The sequence below is a fragment of the Pleurodeles waltl genome, chromosome 10 (assembly GCF_031143425.1).
Source record: "Pleurodeles waltl isolate 20211129_DDA chromosome 10, aPleWal1.hap1.20221129, whole genome shotgun sequence".
NCBI lineage: Eukaryota > Metazoa > Chordata > Amphibia > Caudata > Salamandridae > Pleurodeles > Pleurodeles waltl.
In genome coordinates, this window is record NC_090449.1 from 5059060 (window position 1) to 5079119 (window position 20060).

Sequence of the window (20060 nt, forward strand, 5' to 3'; positions counted from 1 at the left end):
AAACATCCCAGCTCCAGTGAGTTGCTGGTCAGATTGGAAGGAACTGGAGCAAACAGGAAGATCACAGGTATTAACCAGGAATGGTTGCTTTAGGGATTGTCAGATTACATCTGCATGTTTGCAGACACCTGTTGGGTACCCTGAAAGGAGGCTTCCTGATTGGAAAGAAGATGAGATAATGGTCAGGACAAACTGTAGGCAGGAATGGACAGGTGGAAATAGGCTTGATCCTTGTCATAACAATTAGGTCATGTGTTTGCTCCCAATGTGAGCCTTTCCAGTTGTGAAAAAGCTAGCCTAGATGTATTGTTAGGACAATGAGCAGCTTTCAGGCTACAAACAAAGTCCAACCAGACTTTAGAGGTTAGTGGACTCGAAGCAACATTAATTTAAACTTTAACCACAGTCCAAATTTGCTTAACCCCATATTACACATTGGGAAACCAGATTGTGTGTGTAAAGTGGTAACTCACTGCTTATAGTTGTCTTTTATGAAAAATCAAATCTGAAGGTAAGGGATAGTTGGAGATAAACCTGGTTTCTGATTACAATTTGATAGGATTAAATCACTGACACTAGATGTAATGTTTCTTCCTGGAGTTGTTGATTGTGGGTTATCGACCCAAAGAAACAGAGCTATAAGCTATATCTGCCGGCCATGTTCACTTCTTCACCTAAAATCATGAACACACAGCCAAAGACTGATGTGCAGTGCACAAGGCTCAGTCATGGATCTGCGTAAGTATACATTTACAGATTCACTCTTGATAATGCCACCAGATGTAATACGGCAGAGTGGATAAATTATTCTTTCTACATTTGATATGGGACAAAATCAGTTTTTATGAAGTACTGAAACAAGCAAGCTGTGGATCATAACATTACCTGAGGGAGATGGGAATATGGAAAGTATTAATTCCATAATTTCTGCTATGAAGTTAACTGAAAACCAGAGATTTGAAATGAGAGATGTACTTATTAAACCTCCTTGCGCACGAGATAAACCCCTGGGAGATTGCTGACCCTTGCAGAGCTCACTACTGTCATCATCTGGTTCTCATAGCGGGTGGGCTAGGGGAACCTGTAAATGTTTGATGTAACCGGGTATGGCTGTTCCTTCCTCTTCAGCTACGGAGGCGTTCATGGAGGATGGACCAGGCAGAGGTAGTCAGTAGCTTGGTACAGCTGCTCTGCTTGCCATATCTTGAGCCCCTCATTCACTTCAGACTATGGGGGCGCTAGGGTAACAGTTTCTTTCTTTTTCATAAGCCTCTCTGTAGTCTTTGTGAGAAGGACAAAGAGGGGCTGTAGGCATCAGTGAGCTCTGTCTAGATCCCAGGCCCAGTGATGCCGCAGCGCACAGAAGTCATACACAAGTCGACAACAGTGTGCATCTGGAGCTCGCTCACACATCTATTCCCACACACAAATGTTTCTTGATATGGAGGACATGGTATTATTTAGTCATAGCCGCCTGCAACCCATTCTGCGAGTCAATCAATCAATCCAATGTAGGTTTAGACACTGTGCTAGCGGACTTCTGCATGCAGGGTCCTGAGAGTGAGCGGATAAATGAAAGGCTGTGGAGAGAGCTGGGCTCAAGGTGAGATTCTCAGACGCTGTGCCAGCGGACTTCTGCACGCAGGGTCCTGAGAGTGAGAGCTGGGCTCAAGGTGAGATTCTCAGACGCTGTGCCAGCGGACTTCTGCACGCAGGGTCCTGAGAGTGAGCGGATAAATGAAAGGCTGGGGAGAGAGCTGGGCTCGAGGTGAGATTCTCAGACGCTGTGCCAGCGGACTTCTGCACGCAGGGTCCTGAGAGTGAGAGCTGGGCTCAAGGTGAGATTCTCAGACGCTGTGCCAGCGGACTTCTGCACGCAGGGTCCTGAGAGTGAGCGGATAAATGAAAGGCTGGGGAGAGAGCTGGGCTCGAGGTGAGATTCTCAGACGCCGTGCTAGCGGACTTCTGCATGCAGGGTCCTGAGAGTGAGCGGATAAATGAAAGGCTGGGGAGAGAGCTGGGCTCAAGGTGAGATTCTCAGACGCCGTGCCAGCGGACGTCTGCACGCAGGGTCCTGAGAGTGAGCGGATAAATGAAAGGCTGGGGAGAGAGCTGGGCTCAAGGTGAGATTCTCAGACGCCGTGCCAGCGGACGTCTGCACGCAGGGTCCTGAGAGTGAGCGGATAAATGAAAGGCTGGGGAGAGAGCTGGGCTCAAGGTGAGATTCTCAGACGCCGTGCCAGCGGACTTCTGCACGCAGGGTCCTGAGAGTGAGCGAATGAATGAAAGGCTGGGGAGAGAGCTGGGCTCAAGGTGAGATTCTCAGACGCCGTGCCAGCGGACTTCTGCACGCAGGGTCCTGAGAGTGAGCGAATGAATGAAAGGCTGGGGAGAGAGCTGGGCTCAAGGTGAGATTCTCAGACGCTCTGCTAGCGGACTTCTGCACGCAGGGTCCTGAGAGTGAGCGGATAAATGAAAGGCTGGGGAGAGAGCTGGGCTCAAGGTGAGATTCTCAGACGCTGTGCCAGCGGATTTCTGCATGCAGGGTCCCGAGAGTGAGAGCTGGGCTCAAGGTGAGATTCTCAGACGCTGTGCTAGCGGACTTCTGCACGTAGGGTCCTGAGAGTGAGCGGATAAATGAAAGGCTGGGGAGAGAGCTGGGCTCGAGGTGAGATTCTCATAGTGGATATGTGTGTGAGTGAGTGTGTATATGCGGAAGAAATCACAGTGACATAACTGTTGTGAATTGATGGCTCAGGACATGTATGATTTCCTCTTACACCTTCTGCTTTGGTATAGCGCATCATTCGCGTTATTGGATAATACAATTGGCCTCTCTATCTCACGCTTTCCTGTCTCATTTTTCCCCTTCTAGGCACCCTAGTGCAGAGGAGTCGGGTCTTTACGGAGCACCAGTTGGGCAAGAACGAGACTCTCCTACTCTCCCATCTCCATGCAGTGCACAACCAGTGTCCAGGGCCAACGGCTTCTTAGAGGGGACGCGATCCACCCGGAGGCGCCTCCTTCCACCAACACCTGCAGGCAAGAGGAGCACATGGGAGACTGATGATGACGGGTGTTTACATGGGTATTAAAGCTGTGTGCGAGTGTGTGCAGTACGCGCTATGGGGGGGAGGGAGTTCCCAGAGGACCTTCAAGGTCTGTCTCTGGAACCTACTTCAAGTCTTCCTCTTCCTGTGGTGGGTAATTGTGGCATGACAATCTCTCCAAATCTCCCTACAGTGGGGTTCACGTAGCGGGTAAGATCCCAATACACGTTCTTCTCTAAGAGACCCTTGGAGGGTGGGATTCAATAGGGTGGATATTGTGTGTGCTAGTGATACTGGCTAAGGCTGTAAGTACCACTGGGAATAGTGTAGCCCACATTTTCTACCATCCTCCCGCTAACCAGGGTAGACACTTGGATGTAAGCATGTGTAATCTCCAGGAGGTGAAAAGCCTGCGTGAGAAGCCTCTTCTTCAGTGTCATTTCCTTATTTACACCATACTGTGTCTGGTACCATGGAGGGGGTTGTTACCTTCTGCATCAGTATTAAGGCTCCTGGCCTCTGTGGCTGTCACATTTAGCTTCTCAGAGCCCTCTGCCTTGCTATCATTTTACCCTAACAGAGAGTAGCTTGTTTCAGAATACCTCTGCCAGGGCTCTACCACCTCCCGCATGCCAGTTACCACACACTTGAGGTTTCTTGTTGAACTCACCTGGTAAACGTCCTAGTAATCGTCTGGTCACCCAGTCTTGGCAGCCCTAGAGCACTCCCAGTCCCACCGATCCCAACCTCACAAGCATTAGCATCCAGAGCTTCAGGAGCTCTGTTGAACATCCCCAGCGACTTGTCAGTCCTCCCACCCCAAGAGTGGGGACCTGTGAGGCCTTTGCTATCGTATCTTCGGGCACTAGCTGCTGTAAACCTCTAGCAGAAGCCCACAAGCTCCATCTGTTGTCGCCTCTGCATCATCCCCACTTGCCATTACAAAACAATGGGGTAACCCAAATACCCTTAGGACCTGAACACACCAGAGACAATCACAACTATTTATAACATCTCGTATATTCATAATAAACAATTCTATAGTAATAAAGGTTGCTCCTTAAGCGTGGAAAGAGTGAAAGAAAAGTGCTTGTGCCAAAGGGAGACAGATTTATACAGTATTCACACGTACGAAAATAGAATAAGATTTGCAGGGCACACAGGCAACTGCAACAAGCCTGTCCAATATCCTGTGAATCTAATTATTGTCTATAGACTGTTGGATAATGCATAAATCAATTAATTCCCGCCCACGAAAGATGTTTTAATTCAGGCCACATTGTTGGAATATTGCTGATGTTTCGACCCACTGAAGATCTGGTTATTCAAAACCTATGGCAGGGGTCTTCACCAGGACAGAGTGGACGGGGCAACCACCAGTAATGCAGATTGATGCCCCCAAAAGGGCTATTGAGCATAGGTAGACGAGGGACATAACTCCTACCCACCAATGGAATGAACAACTTTAATGCTGCAAGCAAGCAGAATTAATCTGCACAATACAACTAGCACTCATGAGAGAGAACCTTCACTTAAAAGGGGAACTGTGCTGCCTGCTCTATACAATTTATTGTTCTCCCACAAGTTGAGTGCTGTCAACATGTGGGAGAAAGATACATTGTATCCCGTGAAAATTTCAGCAAAATATATGTGAGTTTTCATTCAACATGATGTCCCAACAAACTAAAAAAGGACTTTTCAGAATTTATGACACTTATGGGAAGAAAAGACTTCATATTGATGACCCACACAAGAAGTGTATATACTGTCTACATCTGGATCATAAGGTGAGAGATTGCAAAATATGTTGTACTTTACTCATAAGACTCTTAAAGACAGAACAGAGAAGGGAGACTTTTACTATGCCTGCAGAGGCAAAAAGCAATGGAATGCCCTTCTAATGAAAGTGAGGCCTCCTCACAGGTCTCCCAGTCTCTTAAAAGGCATAAAAGTAAAGAGAAGCTTTCATCAGAACCACCTAAGAAAGTACTTAAAAACACCAAGCACTTTCACTGGACCAACAGAAAGGCCAGGAAAGCTATGCTTCATCAACAGAAAATAATTCAAAAGCTTTAAAAAAGGTTCACTCAGAGCCTACAACTCCATCGGTGAAGAAAGCACCCCCAAAAAGTGCTTCACTGTCTTTACCGTTTACTGCAAAAATAAAATCCTCATTGATGAAAAAACGTTGATGACACATGCATCGATAATCGTGTCTACAATAACGACGACAATTATGTCAAAGTTTACCGCAGCGGTGTCTCCTATGATTGTCACATCGTTGCCATTGTCATCGACTATGATTATAATAGCTAGAATATGCAAAAAGACACCATTGACGAATACCCATTTGGCGGCGACAACACACCCATTGACAAGGTACTTGTCTACGAGGGACATGTTGACGAGAAACACAATAACGAAGAATCCGTCGATGACAGACCTGTCGACGAGGGACCCATCGACAAAGGACCTTTTGGAGGAAAAGAGGTGCTGCAGGGGACCCGTCAACGAGGTACCAGTCGACGAAGGACACAGCAACAAAAGATCCGTCGACAAGCGACCCATCAACGACTGACCCGTCGACGACAAACACTGACAAAACAACATTTTTGCCGCTGTCATTGATAACAGTGAGGAGAAAATCCTCTGCAATTTTGCCAGTGCATATTTCTCCAAGCAAGGTGTTGCCATACCCTCCTCAACACCTTTTAGACGACGAGGATTATGTATATTCTCAGGATGAAGGCATGTTTGGGGTAGCTAGCAGTCCATCGCAGCTCAATGTCAAGTGTCAAGATCTAGATGATGACGATCGCTACCAGGACAACTACTACTCTGCAAGAGACCAGCTAGATCCCCTGCATTCTGAGTACGGCAATATAGACTCCTCCCTAACTATGCCAATGTCATTTGTAATGAATCTTCAAAATATGTTGGACGATTACTATAGAAGATTTCCACCCTCAGTACCGGCAACACTGGTTCCACAAATTTATGAACAGGAAGCAGTACCATAGAGAACTGTCCCTGTCCATCCGGAAGGTCCACTCAGACCAGATGTTGCTATGCCTTTCGACCAACCACCTCAGGATGACCCAAAAACCACAGATGAAGAAAGAGAAGAAGGAGAATTAATAGATACTACTGCTAGCGAGTGGGATGAATACCTAATACCTACTCCATCGCCACCTTTCGCAGGACCTGTAGATTCTCCACCGGAAGATATAGGTGGGTCCATAACCTAATGGAGAGAGCAGCTAAACGCTTCGTTACTCATTTTATCTAGGGAGGGAGACTGTTTCCTCTATGACTTTCAGGAGCCAGCAAAAAAGTCAGTGAGAGCCATTCGTATCGTAGATTTTATATGGCAGGAAGGCCTAAAAGCGATGAAGAATCCAGCTACAATACCTTCTCAAATACCATGGTTAGAGAAAAATATAAAGCCACAGTGGATTCTTCAACTTGCTTAATAGGACATCCTAAGCCGGATTACGTGGTGTCTCCGGCGGCACAACGCCACTCCAAGAATCCCTCTGTGCCAATATCCTCCCTGCCAGATAGAGAGGGACGTTGTCTCGATAATATTGGCAAAACGTTCTCCTCTGTTGCAGCAATAACAGTAAAAGCTGCATATTCTTTAGCCATTCTAGGCAGATATGATAGACACGGACACAGCCAGATCTCTGGGCACATTGCAGTTAAAAAAACAACCCTTTCGAGTGGCTAGAGGCAGAGGAACTTATTCCTTTCGCGGTGGATACTAACCATATAGACAACAATATGAAGCAGGCCAAACAGGCTTTCGACCAGAGTATGGACGACAGCAACAGCAATATAGGTTACCACCAACAGCTGCCTCCAGGCACCCTACAAGAGGAAGGCTTTAAACCTGTGGCAAAGAAACAGGCAGAAAACAATGACCACACATTGATACCAGCTCTCTACCCCACTTTTGTATCAAAGATTGAAGGCCGCATAAGTTGCCACATCCTTCAGTGGTCAGCGATAACGTCAGACAAATGGGTACTGGAGGAAGCTGGCCTGGTGTTTGGTGGGTACCTATGCTACTTACACCTTATACCAGGTCCCGGTATCTCCTCTCAGTGAAGTGTATCCAATGTCCAGAAGCCAGGATCTCTAGCGGCACCTGTGGATGAGCAGCCAAGGCTTATCTAGGAGACATGCAAAGCTCATGCAATACCACCATAGTCACACAGTAATCACACAGTAACTAATCAAATGTGAAAGGACCCGCAGAGTGTTGTCAAAAAAGGTACTTTATTATGGTAACACTAAACTAGATTACTTATAGGCTGTCCCCCAACTGGAGGTAAGTACACAATAGCTAGGGCCCTAGGGGAGGGCCAAACCATACACTCAAATAGTGGAATGCGAAGATGGTCCCCCAACCAAGGATGCGGAGTAGTTAGTCGGGACCTGGGAAAACTCGGAACCCCAAGAGGTGAGTACTTAGATGACCCCCAGCAACCAGGACAGCAGAGGCAAGTTACCTGGTTTTCTAGTAGGCTAACAAGGGGACTTAGAAAAGGAACTTTGCTAGAACAGGACTAGGTCAGAGGAACCCAAAGGTGGATTCGGGAAGAATAGGACCTGTAAAAGAAGGGGACAGAGTCCAGTCCACAATGGAGTGTCCATCTAGGGCAGGAGCCACTGTCCTCCGTTCTGTGGGTGGAGATTTGTGTCAGTGAAGGAGGATGAAGACCAGCTGCGGAGTCCAGGAGCTGCAGAGGAGTGCCCGGAGTGGTGCACATGATGTCCAACACCAGTTGTCGGGTTACAGAGCAGCCAGTAGTCAGGAGGACCACCAACAAGTCTTGACAAATGCAGACAAGGGAAGCAGAGGATTTGCAAGGCTGAAGAGGACAAGCAGGTCCTGGGGACTTGACCCTTGGGGGGGAGTCTGGGCTGACCCTCAGGAGTCGGGTGAGCCAGCAGAAGCAGTCAACCTACTGGCAGCAGGCAGAGTAAGTTGCAGTGAGACCCAGTCAGCACACCTGGAGAGGAGTCCCAAGTCGCTGGAGCAGCAGAGAAGCCGGGGTTACTTGGAGCCTAAAGATCCCTTGGAGCAGGAGACAAGTCTTAGTTGCTGCAAGAGTCGCTGTGCATAGGGGTACCACTCTGCATGAGAGGCAAGGGCTCTCCATCTCCCAACATGGGCAGAGAGGGCCAAGAGGACCACTCCGGACCACCATCTGTGGTGCAGAATCCACGCAGTTCCAGAGGAGAGCAGATCCACACAGCCGTACGTCGTTGCCTTAGGTGCCTGCAGATGCAGGGAAGTGACTCCTTCACTCCAAGAGAGATTCCTTCTTGCTTCCAGGTGCAGCTGAAATCTTGCCAACCCCAGAGGATGCACAGCCGTGGAAATGTTGCAGTTGCTGGAAGGAGCCAGGGAAACAATGTTGCAAGGTGAGGTCACCTCAGGAGTTGTAGTCTTGTTGTTTCCTGAAGTGTCCAGTTGCGGTTCTGGTGCCCAGGAGCAGAAGAGGTCGATGCAAAGGAGTTCTGGTGGAGTCTTGCACGCTGAATCTGGGGACCCACCTGCAAGGGATCCCCCCTAAATAGCCGTAAAAGGGGGTTTGGTCACTCTGCACGGTGACCACTTATCAGAAGGGGTCACCGATGTCCTATGTCTGACCTGTCCACATAGATGCTCCCAGGGGCGTCTACACATCTTGTTTGCAAGATGGCAGAATCAAGAGGCCACTGGAGGAGCTCTGAGCACCACCCCTGGGGTGGTGATGATCAGAGGAGTGGTCATTCCCCTTTTCATTGTCTAGTTTTGCACGGGAGCAGGGTCCAGGGGTCCCTGGGATGGTGCAAACTGGTTTATGCAAGGAGGGCACCGAATGTGCCCTTCAAAGCAAAACGGTGGCATTGGGAAGCTGCTCCTCTCAAGCCTTGTAACACCTATTTCCAAGGGAGAGGGTGTTACCTCCCTCTCCCACGGGAAATCGTTTGTTCCCTCTGAGCTGGTCAAGCAGCAGGAGGGCGGAAACCTGTCTGAGGGGCTGCAGCAGTGTGGGCTGCCCAAAAACCTTGAAAGACTAGTAGGAGCTATACTTGGGGGTCCTCTAAGGAACCCCCAGTGTGCATGGAATCATACCACCAGTACTGGCATTGGTATTGGGGTATGAGTCCAACATGTTTGATACCAAACGTTCCTAGGTTCAGAGTTACCATTATGTAGCTGGACCAGGGGCATTGACCTGTGGCCAGTACTCAGGTAAAATGGCTTCCCCACACTTTCCAAGTCCAGTGCAATAGAACTGAAAGTCCTAGGGGCACCTCTACTCTTGCAGGGGTGCCCTCACACACAGGGACCTGCACCCTGCCCTTTGGGCAGAAAGGGCCTGCTGGATTCGGGCGGGAGCGCCACCTCTTTTGGGTGACCTGGAGTGAAAGGGTGCGTGCGCCTTTTCGGGCAGGCTGCAGTAGTAGTTCTGCAGACACAGTTTGCATGGTCTCCCGTGGGTGGCACAATACATGCTGCAGCCCGCTGGGGTCCACTGGTGTACCAATGCCCTGGGTACCTTAGTGCCATATACTAGGGGCTTACAGATGTGCAGCAGTATTGTGCAAAAAGTGGAGATTACCATGCCAAAAAGAGTGACTTTCCTACGTTCCTTATCCCAAACCAAGACATGTAGGAGGTTATAGATCTTAATGGTGTTCACAAACATGCTCGCTCCAAGGTGCGACCCAATAAAGAAGCATGGCACCAATGGGATGTGTGAGGGTCTAAAATAAACATATTTAATATTCCTTCTGGGGAACCAAGATGAGGCCATCATTTTTTTGAATAACCACTCCTCTCTTCTCCTACAGTGGCTTTGGGGGAAGGAGCTTCCTTTGTGATGGTAGTCTAGAGGGCCGCTGAGGTCCTGGGCCTTCAGCTGCCCACCGTTATGGTCAAGACCAGTGTCTTGATGTAGGTGCTTCAGCTTGTGAGAACCGCTAGTCTCCTTTAATGAAGCTGTCACTGATGTCCTTCTCGGGGACTGGGCCAAGCCCTTCACAGGCTGTTATTGGACTATCTCCCTCTACCGCCACCCCATGCTCGAGGAAGCCAGCCTTCCTCATCCAGCACCCCACTCCTGAGAGCCTGGTGGGCCATGCCTCAACTTCAAGGATAAATCCTGGTGCGTTCCCTACCATTCCACCAGATAGAGAATCCAAGAGGATGGATATCTTTAGAGAGAGGATTTTGTTGTACGGCTCTTGTTACTCGAACAGGACTGCTGGAATCGGGCGGCAGAGCCACCTCTTTTGGGTGACGGAGTCATTCCCACACCGTCTGGTAGCTGTCGGCCTAACCCTTGTGGCTAGCTAGCAGTACTTCACCCAAACCTAGAAAGTAAAGGTGATTTGTGGCAGCCTGAGGCATGACACTCAGTAACTTCACAGGGAAATCGTGGTCGACAAATTTCACCCCTTTCTCTCGTTGGCAAAGTATTATGCACACGTAGGCAAAAGGAAGAGATGCAGAAAAGTTTTCAGTGCGTTTATTGAAAAGACTGCAATCTACAATAAAATATATGAGCTGCAGTTACTAGGAAGATTAGATAAAATACGATTAGGATTGTTACGATCAGTGAAAAGAAATAAACAAACCAAGCAAATTGGAATAACATATGCAGAAAAATCCCACCTAACACCTGGCTTCTAGCAAGAGCATAGCTGTGTTAGCCCAAATCTGCCCATACTCCATGAAAGGAACACCTGCTCCCCGTACCTGAAAGCAGGGGTCCTCCCTCCGTCTCCTTGGATGGCTGCAGAGACAGGGCTGAGGTCGGAAACATAGCAATGAAATGCCATTCGACAAAAGATGGCATCCTGGCTGGAATTACCTCTCTATCTTCTTCTAGCCTGTGTGTTGTTTTATAAGAAACTTGAAGACTTCTTAGAAATAGACCTGACATGATCATGTGCTTAAATGCCAAAGCTATCTACGCACTCTTGTGGTGGAAATATCTAGATACAACTTCATGTACCACATTGGGCATCCTTGAACAGAGGTACATTGTTAAATGTCATGCACTAAAAGCAATAAACACATTAACAGAATTGCAGCTTATTAATAAACTAAAACATCCCTGCTAAAAGGAATTAAGATCAATACATGAAAATAGAGCATGTAACTAGGGGAAAGGGCCAGGCCTAAGGCTGGAATGCACATGCCCCAGCAAATCTCTTAAAATGAAAAATGTTCTCTTCCATCAGTCTGGCACTGTGATCCATTAACACTGCATGCTTATTGGGCCGTTATTCCCATTCTGTATGGAACATGGTTGCACAAGTGCTGCCTACTGACTTTTTGGGGTATGTCCAGGCATTCCTTATGGATATGCCCTTTGAGGGGACTCGGCTTTTTGTCGATAAAAGGTGTATACTGTGCTTGAACGTTTCAAAGACAGTGGGGCCAGTGCTAAGTCGTTGGGGCTCACCATGGCCCCATGACAGCTATATTCCGCCTTCTGCCCCTTTCATGGCTGTGGTAGGGGCTATCAGCCATATCCGTTTTCCCCCAAGCCACCATGGCCAGCAGGCATCACAGTTGTTTTGTGGCCAGGGATACGGCTCCACAAGCCTTGCGGGAACCAGAGCCAGAGGTCCACCCAATAAGTCTCTCACTCCAGCAGGCCCAACCTCAAAGCCTCTTTAGTTTGCCCTTCTACCATCATGGGCACCAGGCTGGGGGCAGATTACGCCATCATCAGCCCAAACGTCAGGAAATCACTTCCGACAAATGGGTGCTTCTTATTGTCCAGGGAAGCTACGCCCTACTATTCCAACAGACCCTGCTGCCCTTGCCACTGTCCAGCAGTCACCTGACAGAGGACCACCTCTCCCTGCTGGGAAAGGAACTACTGGCCCTTCTGCCCAAAGGAGCATTGACAGGGCTCCGGCTTCAGACGTAGGTTGTGGTTGCTATTCCTGCTACTTGCGCATACCGGGAAAGGATGGAGGCCTCCGTCCTGTTGTGGAGTTACGACCTCTCAACTACTTCCTGAAAAAGGAAGAATTCAGCATGCCCACTTTGGCTAAGGTACTCTCTGCCCTTGACCCTGGAGACTGGATGTTAGCGCTGGACCTGTTGAATGCCTGCTTCATATTCCCATCCTACCTGCGGTTCTCAGTAGCCAAGAGCATTATCAGTTCACTGTACTCCCCTTTGGTCTCACCAGCTCCCCTCAGGTGGTCACCCCGGTGATGGCACTGGTTGCAGCATATCTGTAGAGGTTAGGGTGCACCCTACACTCTCACAGCACCCAGCACCTCTGCACGAGCGCACATTACATTATAGACACCAAGAGACTTCTTCAGCAGCAGCAGCGAGGAAGGAAGTGTTCTGCTCCTGTGCGCAGTGCAGAAGGGAATCCAGTTGATAAGTATTCTTCTGGGGCCTCTCAGACTGGTAGTGTGGCAAGGCAGCTCTTATAGGTATATGCTAATGTACATAACACCTTTACAAGCCCTTTTGCTCTATCTATCTGCTTGAAAGGACTTGACAATGGTTTAAAGGAATTAACATGTGAAAAGGCTGCAGAACCAGTCGGAGGTTCACTGGTATGTAGGGCAATCAGGGTGGTCTCACAGGCTTTTTTTAAGTGTTTGTGGTCTGTTTTATGGTCTGGTGGGACGGTTTTTATTGTTGATTTCCCTGATATCATCACACGTACTGCCTAGAGTAAACACAAATGCATGCAGCCTCCCATACCCTGTAAAACACTTCTACAGCATGTCTTTACAAGTTCAAAACTGCCTTAATTTGCAAATCTGGGCCACTTTTTTTTAGCTACCTAATTTGCTAATGGAGGCCACTTGCTGCCCAGTTTGAACCTGCAGACGCATTCATTGCTACGGTAACAAGCATTGACAAAGCCAATAGGTTTTGCATATGCAAGATCCATTTGCTTTGTCAATGTTTTATTAGACATGTTGCATAGAATTGCGGCCCTAAAGTAAAGGGGAAAAAACTGTGATAACGCAGCCAACATTGACTGCATTATAACACTGTTTTTTCTCTTAAGTCGTGTTCCATAGCAGCCTGCGCTGCTCTGCAATATATCTAAAAAAGAATTGACAAAGCCAAATAGCTCTTGGGTATGCAAGTCCTTTTTGGCTTTCTTTAATATTTTTGTGGCAGACAGGAGGTTGGAGGGGACGGGGAATCATCGGAGTTGGGGAGGGCGGCAACATAATGGATGGAAACAGCTATTACCTTCATCACTTACCACACATGCCATATATATATATATATATATATATATTCTATGAGCAAAGATTAAAGCTTAGTTATACTTAGGAAAACGTATTGCCCTAAGGTTACTATAACTTGTGCCCCGCCGTGCAACATTTTCTCATCAATAATTTTATTGCATATGTTGCAGTGATATTATCAATGATGTCATAGAAGATGTGAGGACTGATGTAAAATATGGGGTAAGTGGCAGTGCATGGCGAGGGCACGAGTTATAGTTACCTTAGGGAATGAGTTAAAGTTTCTTGAGATAAGTATAACTATAAGTGTTGAACTTCTATGGTTTGTGTGTGTAAAGTCTGAACCCAACTACAATGCCCCTGTTACCTTTAGTTTTTAGTGAATTTCTAAGGTTTTTTCAATTCTTTATCCTAACTATAATGTCCCTGTAACCTTTGTTTTTTTTCAGTGAATTTCTAGGGTTTTTTAATGTTAAGTAATATTTACTTACCTTACTTTAATCCAACCCCTGCCATGCACAGCCTTCAACCAGGCCCTGCACCGAACCCCCCACAGGCACCCTGCCCGCACCGTGCACAGCTGCATGCTGTCAGCCACAGGACCTGGCCTGCACCCAGGCCTTGCGGCCACCCCCTGCAGTCACATAGCCCGCGACACGCACAGCCTTTGGCTGTGCATGGCATGGTGTCAGTCGCAGGGCAAAGCCTGCAGCCAACCCCCTGCAGGCACCCAAACCCTGCGTGTGGGAGCAATTTTTTCATCTGTTTCCCTAACCGCCTCACAGCGGGCAGGGAAACAGATGAAAAGTCTGCATTTTTTCTGCTCCCACCTGCTGGGAGCGGACTGTTTGTTTTGCTTGCCAGGAGCTTTAAATTGCTCCCGCCAAGCAAGAGCAGACAGAGGTTTCCCTGCCAACACTAGTTCGGGAGGAGGAACTACTGTATCCCATGGGTGGGCACCCCTGGAAATAGCAGGAGCACGGCCAGGGGAATGGGTTCCCCAGGGCCATTAATGGCTCTGGGAGGGGGCCACGCAGGCCCACTTCCTTTTCATTGCACGTCTGGGCCCACCTTCCTCATTTGTTTAATGGCTGGGCCCTGAGGGATGGGGTCTCTGGGGCTGAAATTGGTCCGGAAGTGGAGCCATGTGGCTCCCCTCCCTATTCTCTATATCGGCCAGGGGATGGGGACCCCGTGGCCAAAATTGGACAGGGAGGTAGCCCCCTCCCATTTTTTACTGTCAGCTGGGCCATGGGGGTTGGTAGTCCCCGGTGCCGTAATCGGCCTAGGGAGGGGGACCACATGTGCCTCCCTCCCCTCTATAATAAAAAAAAAATCTCCCTGGGGCGTAAAACTAAAAAACAACCGTGGGAGACTGCGCTTGTTTTAAAAAAAAATGTTTGACGTGGGTTCGCAGATACTCTGGAAGTTTGCAGGAAACATTTTTAAAAACATGTTTTTGGGCCCCAGCGGGATCCCTGAGGGGCCCCACCACCAGGCCTAGGGGGTCAGGGCATTCATACCCAGCCCCTTCTGCTTTTTTGTTTTCTTTTTTTCCTAGTTGAAGTGGTGGCAAACAAGATCTCATTTTGAGATGTCTGGATCTGCGGACCCTCTGCGTCCCTAGATATCAATGTTTAATTTTCCTTTAATATTTGCAAAACTACTTAATGGATTTACATCAGATCACAAGAAGAGATCTTTCTGGACCAAGATTTAGCCTCGCTCTAAATTTGGTGTCATTCCATTCAGCAGTTCAGGCTGTAGTCATTTAAAAAATCCTTATGGGAAATTGCATGGGGAAACCATGTTTTGGGACCCCCACCTTTTTCTCAGCCCCCGCTTGACGAATCACCCCGAAACGTTTGAAACAGCAGCTGAAGTGAGTAGCCAACTAGTTATGTGAAGCTTTGTCAAACTGTGCCATAATTAGCAAAACAAAAAAACCCTTTGTGGGAATTAGGTCCCAATTATAATGTAACTACCTACTGGCTGTGGCCTGCAGAATATATATAAATCGCTGGAATATGACCAGTAGCCCCAAGACAATTGCATCATCAGAATGAATGACGATGCACTCCGATGGATTAAACACAGATCTGTGACTGGGGGTGAGTGTTTGAAAAGTTTCATTACTCCGTCCATCATCCTTTTGTGTTGCTAAAATCATAAATGTCGTGACTTAGCACTCTGGCCCCTTTTAAGTCATTCTGGGCACAGCACCCGGCTTTAGCAAGGGCTGCCCAAATGTAATCACATCACCCAACATTGAAGGAATGACATTGTCTCCCCTTCCAAGCCATCAGAATTGACATACCTAGGACAGTGACTACATCAGACTCTCTTCACCCCGAATGCTGTGGGGACTTGCTGCTATCCGGCTCTCTGTGAACATCAGTACAGTATACGTTGGTAATGTGGAGGCAGCTCTGCACTGGGCAAACAAGTTATTGTACATATTACATAGCAGCTTCGTGTGCGTGGATGAGATCTCTCAGCATGCATGTTCTTTCTTCCGCAGGCCGCAAGCCATCATTCAGTATCCAGTGTCTGCGCAGGCAGGGGAGCTGTGACGACATCCCCATCCCTGGGACCTACCATCAGAAGGCACCTCCAGCACGTACCCACACCCAGGTATAGCCTCCAGATCCAGGGATAATCCCGATTTATGTGTGGATTTTTGTACTATGTATGTAAAAGTTTCTGCAGTGCTCTTGTACCGTAGTAGTATCAGGGCCTTTACGTTATTAAACATTAACAGAGATCTAGGACATTAAAGAAGTCAGAATGTTAGATTGAAAACATCTGGTGAACATTCTTATTTCCGAAATAGTTTGAAAAGTCGTATCTGGAGGCTGATGGGCTGGCGAGAAGGTTTGGTGCAAAGCCCAACAAGAAGAGAGTTGCAGAAAGCAGGTGCAGCCCCTGTGAACAGCTGATTCTGTGCGTGAAAAATTCTGATTCTCTCGTAGGGGTTTTCCATGTATAGTCATAAGTACTGAAAAGTCCCGCCCACGAGTGGGGACCCTGGAGCAGTTCTTTAATATATCTTCTTAAGTGGAGATTTTTTGCCTTTCTTCAAGACGGTCCATAACGACATTCGAGGAAGAGACAGATAATGAAGCCTATATAACTAGGCTACAATAGCAACATTCTTCATTATGAAAGCAGAAAAAGGCCAATACATAAAATGACTATAATTTAAGATGTTTTGCAAACAGTAGAAATCTCCTTCGCAAACCCTTTTTTTAATAATAGAGATGAGGAAGAGCAGCCGCATAGGCTGTCATTATACAGCTGAAATAGAAGCTGTGCCTTTAAGAACGTAGAGACCACCAGTATCCCATCATGCCCAGCTGGTGGCAGCAGCTTCAGTTCTTCTTTACAGCTCCTGCTGACAAGACCCTGAAGCATTGAGCTCAACCTTTTATAGGTTTTTTTTCCTCAAAAAACTTTTTAAAAAAATTGTTGACAGCACCTTTGCTCAACTTTTTAAAAAACTTTTTCTGTTATTTTGTGACAGAGAATTGAAGCATTTTGTCAAATAAAATGCCTTTATTATTTGATGTGCCTTCGCTGTGGCAGGGAAAAGACCAAAACAGACCCCCATGAGGTCAGTATCATTGGCCTGCCTTCTCATTTTTCCTGACACCTGTGACATCTGCAGGAAGTTTTCCTGGCACACTTTCCGCGACAGAGAGAAGATTTGCCTTCAAGGGAGAGAAGAGAGAATTTGCCAGCAAACCCAGCCTACCAGTGCAGCTTCAGAGCGAGGGAAAGGTCAGTCTTCCACCAGGGCTCTTCCCTCAACTTCCAGTCGGCGTGGAAGGTCTGAGAAATGTATATTTAGATATAAAATTGTACCTCCAATTTCAACACATATATACATGTATCTACATATCTATGCAGCCTATGTTAAAAGATAATTAATGCCTAATTTATGTTACGTTTTCATTTAATAAATATCAAACCAGACTCAAGTGTTTGTGTGAGTCAGTAAAAGAGAGGCATAAAGTGCAAAAACATCCTTTATTGAAGAGAAACTGCAATGAAATGCAAAGGCATTGTTACCCAATAGGCTACATTTAAAACATAGCATAGGAAAAACTGGCACTGTGCCTTTAAGTCCTCCCGGACCTCCAGTATCCCACCATGCCCCAGAGGTGAGACTGAGGTGACAGTGAGGTGACAGGTGACAGTGAGGTCACTTCTTTTTTTCGGCTCCTTCAGTGAGGATCCTTGAGCATTAGCTCCTCAGTTTTCCTTACCTTTGTCTGAAAAATTAACTCAATCTTCAAAGATTTCATTTTCACTCTGCGTTTTTAAGTACCCTGGGTACTTTTCACTAAACTTTCTGAATGAAAATGTTTTTTACAGTCTGATATAATGCCAGCTTTATTCAACAAATGCCCTTCTTGTGGTAGTAAAATGTCACTTTCTTACCCACACTCTATGTGGGTGGTGTGCTTGCCTTCTTCACGCTGTCCTGACACCTGCTACTACTGTGAGGACATCTCAAAAAAGGCTTTCAAGGACAGAGAAAGAGCAGGTTACATGCCTTGCAGGGGAGAGGAAAGGTGAGACCTTGAAGTGTCCGTTGAGGGGTCTAAGACTTCCTTGAAAGAGCCCTTCATTCATCACCACAGAGGAAGAACATAAAAATCTACTCAAAGACATCATTCTCCACCACTGTTGCAAATAGACAAATACCGGTATGGTCCCCTTCAGGTCAGCGTTGAGGGTCCCTGTGCTGCCTCGGTCGACGTCAAAGAGGCCGATGACGGAGAAATTGCCATCGAGACACTCCTCAGTTACGTCGACTAGAGTGCAATTGACGTCAAGACATCATTCTGAGTCAAGAGATACGCCATTGAGGTATACGGTGTTGCATGAAAGTTCGACATCACATCAAGTGACACCCCGCTCGACGTTGAGCCACCCAATGCAGCACAGGCGTTCGATGTCAGAACCAGCCCCTGTTACACCGACGTTGAGGAAGAGGTTATAAACGTTGAGAAAATCACCGGCAACTGGGAAACAACATCGTACTGAGTCTCACTCGATGTTGGGTGCTCAGTTATATCGATGTCAAGAAGCATATCCGTGCCCCCAGATGTCACACTAGTGCCTAGAGGGACTCCTCATTCACCATAGATTCCACAGAAACAAAGGAAACTTTTTTCAAGGTCCAGGTTCTGATTTACTCCCAGATGTATTCTCCAACCAGAGGTACCCCTTCTTCTCACGGCACTCCTACTGGGAGGTTTCTTCTACATAACCTTATCCAGGCCTCAGGGGCAACAATTGACACCACGAAGATCTCTAAATCCACAGACCAGACGCCCAAGAGGAAGATCTCATTGACAAAGCACAAGATTGAGGTCTCATTGATCATCAACCACATCTAGACATTCTCATCGATCCCGGTCTCACAGAAGACATAGGACTCCTTCATGGTCCACAATATCTCACTCTTCAATAAGAGATTATTCGCCTACATTGTCTGTTTCACCGCTGGCAAGAGTTTCTCCAATTGACAACCTCATTACATTTAATGATGTTCTAGTCATAGGAGCAGTGAAATTGAATATTAACAATGCGTCTCCTCCTACATCGTCTTCAGTCAATTTTGAAACTCTTCACCAGTTAATGGCTTTTAGACCTCTCTTACCTTTGGTCCTGCGCCTTTTAGAACCAGCAATGCAAACCTTTCTTACACCTTCCTCAATATGACCTGTGCCGTCACGTGTACTCAAGGAATACTAGGCTCCCGAACAGGATCCGCTTTTCCTTCAAGCAGATCATCCTCCGGACTCTGTGATGATTTCAGTAGCAAGGAAAACTCAATCATCGACCTCCTCTTCCACTGTACCTCCAGACAAGGACAGTAAACATACTGATTCCCTTGGTAAAAAGATGCGTAACACCTCTGCATCTTGCATGAAGGTTGTCAGTGCCTCAGCTTTATTGGGGAGGTGTGACAGAGCTTGTTGGGACTCTGTCTAGATTTATGGAAAAAACTACATAATGAGGACAGGCAAGATTTTCAAGAGATTTTTGAAGAGGGCGGTCTAGTAGCAAACCAGATCATTAGTGCAGCTGCTGATACATCAGACCTTGCAGCTCATGGCTACGCCCATGGTATTTGCGCAAGATGCTCATCTTGGCTCTGACTCATGGGCCTCATGCCCGAAGCACAACAGAGGATACTAAAGCTTCCTTTCACAGGCACATCTCTTTTTGGGCCACATGCAGATGACGAGATGGCAAAACTGAAGTCGGAACTGGATACTCTAAAAGAAGTAGGCCTTGAGAAGCGCAAAGAGTTCAGATGCAAATACAAATCCTGTGACCACAGGCCATACTAACCATCCTCGAAGACTAGCAAGAAGAAGAGGAACTCCTCGTCAATTGGTGTTCTATCAGGTTAAAATCCCCTCCCTAGCTATTCCTCCAAAACTAACATCACCTCATTTATAACTGTTGCAAAATGAAGTAAACGCACTGATCTACAAAGAAGCCATAGAAGAGGTTCCACTTCCTCAACGGGGAGAGGGATATATTCACGCTACTTTCAGGTTCAGAGAAAAGGTCCAATTCCACAGTACAGACCAATCTCAGGGCCTCATTTTGGCCCGACATTTTCCCGGCAGGGTGTCCTCCGCCATAGTGGCGACCACCTTGCTGGACCTAATAGATGTTTCCCTACAGAGTTTTCCACCTGTCAGGATAGTGGGAAACAGGCGACAGCATTGTCTCCTG

At 47.2% G+C, this 20060-nt stretch overlaps 1 protein-coding gene across 1 annotated transcript in view; it reads left to right on the forward strand.

The window, feature by feature from the left end:
* Positions 1–20060, forward strand: part of CACNA1F (calcium voltage-gated channel subunit alpha1 F) — a 1139147-nt gene that overhangs the window by 1070573 nt on the left and 48514 nt on the right. The window contains exons 44-45 of the mRNA XM_069209307.1: positions 2876–3042; positions 15820–15932. Of these exons, the coding sequence (XP_069065408.1) occupies positions 2876–3042; positions 15820–15932 (280 nt within the window). The remainder of the gene's footprint in view (positions 1–2875; positions 3043–15819; positions 15933–20060) is intronic.